At 45.3% G+C, this 6,384-nt stretch overlaps 2 protein-coding genes across 2 annotated transcripts; both read left to right on the top strand.

The window, feature by feature from the left end:
- LOC125518718 (Pentatricopeptide repeat (PPR) superfamily protein) lies at positions 1-3,996 on the top strand. The gene is made up of 3 exons (XM_048683549.2): positions 1-1,961; positions 3,295-3,755; positions 3,859-3,996. Exon 1 carries the CDS (start codon positions 85-87, stop codon positions 1,915-1,917), a length of 1,833 nt encoding a protein of 610 aa, XP_048539506.1. The 5' UTR covers positions 1-84; the 3' UTR covers positions 1,918-1,961; positions 3,295-3,755; positions 3,859-3,996.
- Positions 3,997-4,842, top strand: LOC125518726 (uncharacterized). Its single transcript, XM_048683557.2, has one exon. The coding sequence runs from the start codon at positions 3,997-3,999 to the stop codon at positions 4,576-4,578; it is 582 nt and encodes a 193-aa protein (XP_048539514.1). The 3' UTR covers positions 4,579-4,842.
- The last annotated feature ends 1,542 nt before the right edge of the window (positions 4,843-6,384 follow it).

Below are 6,384 nucleotides of genomic sequence, written 5' to 3'. Positions count from 1 at the left end.
GGCGGGGGTGGCAAGCGACGCCGTTTAGGCCGAACTGAATAGCATAGGAACAAATGAGATACAGCCTTTCATCAAAGCTTACGCATGCTCTCCCCCGCCGCCGCCGTTGTAGCCGCCGTCCGCGCTGCGGGGGGGTCACCGACGGCCGTACGCCGCGCCCACGCGCGTCTCCTCAAGGATGGCTTGGCGCTGCACCCCCCCGCGCCGTCCCTTCTCGTCTCCGCCTACGCCAAGTGCCGCCTCCTCCCCGACGCCCGCAGGGTGTTCGACGAAAGCCCGCGCCGGGACCTCCACCTCTACTCGTCACTCCTCGCCGCCGTCTCCAACTCCGACGCTCCTTACCTCGTGCTCCCGATCATACGTCGCATGCTCTCTGCTGACGCCCTCCAGCCGGACCACTTCGTCCTGGCCTCCATCGCTAGCGCCTCCGCCAGGTTGCGAAGCCTCAGTCTTGGTAAGCAGCTCCATGGACACTTCGTTGCTTCCCCGTATAGCGGAGATGATGTCGTCAAGTCTTCTCTGATCGATATGTACTGTAAATGTGGCTTTCCGGATGATGCCAGGAAGGTGTTTGATGGTATGAGTCCCAAGAACAGCGTCGTGTGGACTGCGCTTGTTTCTGGGTACGCGTCGAACGGCTATACTGACGAGGCACTGGAGCTCTTCCGGAGCATGCCTGGACGCGGCCTCTTTGCATGGACTGCACTCGTATCAGGATTTGTAAGAGCTGGCGAGAGTGTTAGCGCATTGGAGCTGTTTCTTGAGATGAGGCGGGATGCCGTTACTATTGATGACGCATTTGTGTTGTCATCTGTAACTGGTGGGGCTGCAGACCTGGCTGCGCTTGTTCTGGGTAGGCAGTTGCATGGTTTGTCCATGAGGCTTGGGTTCTTGTCCAGCATGATGGTTGGGAATGCATTGGTTGACATGTACTCCAAATGTAGCGACATACACTCCGCTAGAGAAGTATTTGAAGAGATTACAGTGCGTGACATCATCTCGTGGACGACAATGATTGTTGGAGAGGCCCAGCATGGTCGAGCAGGGGAGGCTTTTGCTCTTTATGACCGGATGATTCTTGCAGGAGTGAAGCCCAATGAGGTGACATTTGTTGGGTTGATCTATGCATGTAGCCACGCTGGTCTTGTTCAGAAAGGTCGGCAACTGTTTGACTCAGTGAAGCGGGAGTATGACATCAACCCTGGATTACAACTCTATACATGCTACCTAGATCTTCTTAGTCGTTCGGGCCATTTATCAGAAGCTGAAGAACTCATCACTACGATGCCATATGAGCCTGATGAAGCTGCTTGGGGGGCCCTCTTGAGCGCATGCAAGAAACACAACAATGCTGAAATGTGTGTCAGGGTTGCTGATAATCTGTTAGAGCTGGGACCAAAATATCCTTCAACATGTGTCTTGTTATCTAATGTCTATGCAGTGAATGGCAAATGGGGGTCTGTGAGCACGGTGAGAAAGCTCATGGCTAATATGAAGATAAATAAAGAGCCTGGGTATAGCTGGGTTGAAGTTGGAAGAGAATCTCGTCTGTTTCATGCTGGGGAAGTTCCGGTTGATATGAGAGAAGAAATTCTAGTTTTTCTCGAGGAATTAGTCTTGGAGATGCGCCGGAGGGGCTATGTCCCTGATACCAGTTCTGTGATGCATGATCTGGAGGAGCATGAAAAGGAGCACCATCTGTTCTTGCATAGTGAGAGGCTGGCTGTTGCTTTTGGAATCCTCAAGTCTCTTCCGGGGTCGGTGATCCGGGTGGTGAAGAACCTCCGTGTCTGTGGGGACTGCCATGTAGTGATGAAGTTAATTAGTGAAATTTTCCAGAGGAAGATTATTGTGAGAGACGCTACTCGTTTCCACCATTTTGAAGGTGGGAAGTGCTCTTGTGGTGAATTCTGGTAGCAGAACTGATCTGCTGATGTTCAGTTGTGCCTCTAGTCCTCTAGGTATGGTCTAATATCTTAACTTTCCCATGTCTAGAGAGATCGGTACGAAATGGATGACCTTTTTTCTGTATGACTGAATTGATGTTTCAGTCTTAGAGAAGACAAAACCGTATATGGGCCAACCAACAAGCGCGACTAATAGAAACTAGAACTGTCCATTTGTTGTATCCTATTGTTCCTAGCTTTATGTACATCCTGGTAACAGATAGTCCTTTGGAGTAGCCTGGGGAAACTATAGGGTCATGTTGCTACATTTTTTTCCTAAAAAATCTAAACATTTTTGTCAGTGAATTCAAAGGTTATGTTATCGGTGAATTCAAAGGTTATGTTGTCGGTGAATAATGTGTTTTTTTATCCTTCGTACTTGTCTGATCTGCTATTATGCAACCCAGCTCTCCGATACTGTTGATATAATACTACTCGTAGGGCTTGGTGAAAGATTAGACTGAAGTAGCTAAGATTGAGAATTCCAAAGTAGATCTGTTGACTCAGGTACTCCAATTTTTTCTTTTCTTTTTAGAAAAGATAAACCCCGGCGTCTGCATCTTGAGATGAACCCAGCCAAATTTTATTAAGGTTCCAGTATCAAGCTCCAGTTCTGAAGTACAAAAAAACAAGCCACAACCGGCAAAAATAGGAATATATGCCTACACATAGCCTACTATTGAACCGTCACCCAAACCGGTTGTACGTATCCCTTGCTACCATCTTCCATTGGTTGCACTGTGTATTAATCCATTGACACAAAGTTAGACACAGTGGATCCGACTAGCTTATAAAAGTTGGAGATGTAGGATTTAAGGTTGTCTTGACCAACAATGGTGCCCTCATCTTGTTCAAGCTGAACAATTTTTCTTCTTTTTATGCTTCCCGTTTGCAATTAAATGGAAAAACTGGGTGTTACTATCACCTTCCCGCATGTCCCTCACTTTGGTACTTTGACTCAGGTACTCCAGTGGGTTGGCTAAACTTGTTTCTTTACTTTATTACATGCCTACATAACAATTTTGATGCCACCCCAGTAGAAGAGTTTTATGTTTGTGGACAACATAGTATACCATTTATTTTCCAACAGCTGTGATTCTGAGAGCCGCCAAATGACTACTGAAAACACTTGAACTATTAGAGAATAGAAGGATACCAAAACTTTCAACATGTTTGCGTTGATGATTGCCGGTGCCGAGATTATTAGTGCATCCAGCTCTGTCAGCCAGTTTTATGTGATAATCAGTAAACACAAAGCAGCAAGTTACTGTATTTACTTCAGTGCATAATTTTGTGACGAAAAGGAGGGCTGGAGCAAGTCATGAACATCGGGCAGCTTTAATTGCAGATGGGAGGGCAAGAGAAAGGGGGGGAATTCATTACGGTCTCACCTTCCATGAAAAAAGGTAAAACGCTGCTTTTGATAAGGTAAAAAAAGAGTGGAAGAGACGAATTGTCTAGTGGAGGCCCATGTGGTAAACTTTAATTAACCCCATGCACATGGCCACCCTCTTGTTTCACGCAACCCAACCCTGCTTTACTTGTTGCCATCCTATAGAACCATGGATGGACCACGCCTTAAATATTTCTGTCAAGCAGCGCTTAACAACTCTCTGACCATGATGCCAAGCCAACAGTTACCTCTAATGACTTAACCTACAGCTTCACAAGAGGACATGGGGTGTGCACTGCAGCACCGGTAACAGTTCACCAGAAAGTTTCAGTTTTCTAAGCATTAATTAACTGTTGCAGTTACCTTTACGTCCATCAGTTTCAGATTAAATATTTGCGGCATACGCGTCCTACATGGTGAGCCCTACTCCTCCTCCCTCTCTGGCCTCCTTTTCCTCTTTGTGTCAATTCACAAATCCATTTGATAGACAAGCACACAACCTTTGCTTTCCCTGTGCAGGTTTGTTATTGAAAAGGAAGCAGCAGCAATTCCTTGTTCCATGCTGTGCCTCATCATGGCTTCTTTCTTCTTTAGCATCGCTGCATCATTTGGGCCACTAAAGCCCTTCTTGCCCTTGTGATTGTGAGCAAGTTCTTGATGCTTCCCAGATCCCAAATGGCCATACAACTCACGCTTCTACTCATTTCGTGTAGCCTTTACAGTATGTATTCCTCTTCTTCTTTCTCCACGTCCTCCTCTCTTGCATTGCTGGTGCTGGTTATCTCCACCTGCCTCTCCTTGCTCTTCTCAAACCTCAGACAACTGATGAGAACCAGCAGCCACAAAGCTTCCATGGAGGTGGTTGCTCATCAGGAGAAGAGCACTGTGCCACGAGATGAGGTGTCCGAGGATGCGCTGGAGGATTCGGCTGGAAGCCTGTCGGGGTCTTCAGATTGCCAGGTCAGCGAAGAGGGGACTGATGAAGTCTCGGTGTCTGATGACGACGACGATGAGAGTCTTATTGAGATCTCCCTTGTTGATGGGTACTATGTGGGGCAAGAGGAGCAATGTCTCTGGAAGAAGGAGCAAGACCTCCTCGCCGACTTCCTGCCGGAGTTCGCTCTTGACAGGAGGGACTTCATAGACATCTTGTCGGAGATCAGTGAGGAGGAAAACATGATTGAGATTGACATTGCAAGGGGCTCCATCAAGTGCGCAAACTTCAGCATCAAAGCATGAGCTTTGCAGAGGTTTGGTCTATGAATTGCTCCGGAGCTTTCGTCAGGGCAAGGGAGTAGTAGTAGGTTGTACTACTGGAATACATGTGGTTTATTGCCTTGCCTTTTTTTCACAAAGAGCTCAGTTTTCATTAGTGATTCTTCAGTGGAAGCCTTGCTGCATCTCTTTTCTTGTGCTTTCTGAATGTTACTAGAGAAGGAATAAAGCGCGTGCACATATTTGGCTCGAAGAGATTTAAGGAAATCATATGTGTTTGCTTGGCCCTTCTTTTCATACCTAGTGTTTTAGACTTGAGTAGATGCTAATAGTTATGTCAGGGCTAGCTATATCAATCTCAAGGTGGGGTATACTTAAGTTACTTTATACAGGTTAGTGCACTAATACAGAACTGCATTGCAATTAAAAAACTGAATATGATTTGTAAGCTACTTGATGTGGTTTTAGAAATTAAGCTCAACCTTTTGTCATTCTCAATGAAAAACTGGACATTCATCCAATCAAAGGTAGCGGCATATGGTTCAACAATGTAGAATAATCGGTCTTTTAGTTTGTGCAGCTGGGTGCTTTTAGCGCTGATGTTTGATATGGAAAAAGGTTATGAGATCTTAATGATTTGCACAGTAGCTTCTAGTGCTGTCCATAACAAATGTAGTTTTGGGGATCCCTTGTTTATTGGAAGATACTGATAAGATATAGGAAAACATTTCAGCGTACTACTGTTTTAGAGGTTTAGGGCATGTACAATGGTTGATAAGATAGTCTTATTTTAAGTTTTGCATGTAATTTAGAGACGACAAAGAAAAATGTCTACAATGGGTCATCTCTTAGCCTTATCTTCAATAACTAGCAATTCCTAAAAATGTGGTGAGACATATTGTGCTAAGAGATCATCTCTTGTCTTATCTTAAATAAGAGAAGACAAGCCTTCTCTTATGAGTTCTCTCTCCTCCCCCTCATCATTTATCCTACGTGGCACCCCTAAGATAGCACCATTGTACATGCCCTTAGGTAGCTGAACAAAAGATACACAGGAATGCTTGTTTTAACTCCACCTTGGATTCTTTCTCCTTGTTTTAAGTACAAAAATTGAAGATAATGAGTGTGAGCATTTGTAATCTGACATGCTGACACTTGACACATGCACATGCCTCCATTCACTGTTGGAAATAGGCAAAAAAAAAGCGGGAAACAGGGAGGTTTACTATTGTAAGATAATGTCTTTACAATCAAAATTGAGCAACTCAGCAACAAACAAAGGGGCCTCTAGGAGCCAAACATTGGCCGTTACACCCCTCCTAGCAGCTTGAGCAGGTTCATGAGCTACTCTGTTGCCTCCCCTGTTCACAAAACTGCATCGAAATTCAGGAAGCTCTGCCACAACATCTCTAATACCTTCCAATTGTGGCTGCCCAATCCATCAATCAGAACTTCACAGTCTGACTCCAGGATTGTTCACAAAACAAACAGATTGTGTAACTGATGCCTCCCCCTTGCCCTGGACTCCATCATTCCTCAAATGCCATGAGCGCCAAAAAAGGACATTTGCTCGGTTATCAACATTTACTGAATTTAAGAGCACCTGGAGCCAAAAGAGGGCCCGAATACCTGAACTCCTCTGTGGGCAATTCCCACGCCTCCCTGATTGCTGCTCAGGAGGGGTGTATTTTTTGTTCAGTTACCTAAACCTCTAAAATAGTAGTGATTCTTCTGTGGAAGCCTTGCTGCATGTCTTTTCTTGTGCTTTCTGAATGTTGCTATAGAAGAAATAAAGTGCATGCACATATTTTGCTCGAAGGTATTTAAGGA

This window comes from Triticum urartu, chromosome 1A (assembly GCF_056163025.1).
Source record: "Triticum urartu cultivar PI428250 chromosome 1A, HENAU_Tu73, whole genome shotgun sequence".
NCBI lineage: Eukaryota > Viridiplantae > Streptophyta > Magnoliopsida > Poales > Poaceae > Triticum > Triticum urartu.
This window is presented reverse-complemented; position numbering and strand designations above follow the sequence as displayed.

Coding starts and splice junctions, on each gene's coding strand:
- LOC125518718 (XM_048683549.2), top strand. CDS start 85: ATGCTCTCCCCCGCCGCCGCCGTTGTAGCCGCCGTCCGCGCTGCGGGG.
- LOC125518726 (XM_048683557.2), top strand. CDS start 3,997: ATGCTTCCCAGATCCCAAATGGCCATACAACTCACGCTTCTACTCATT.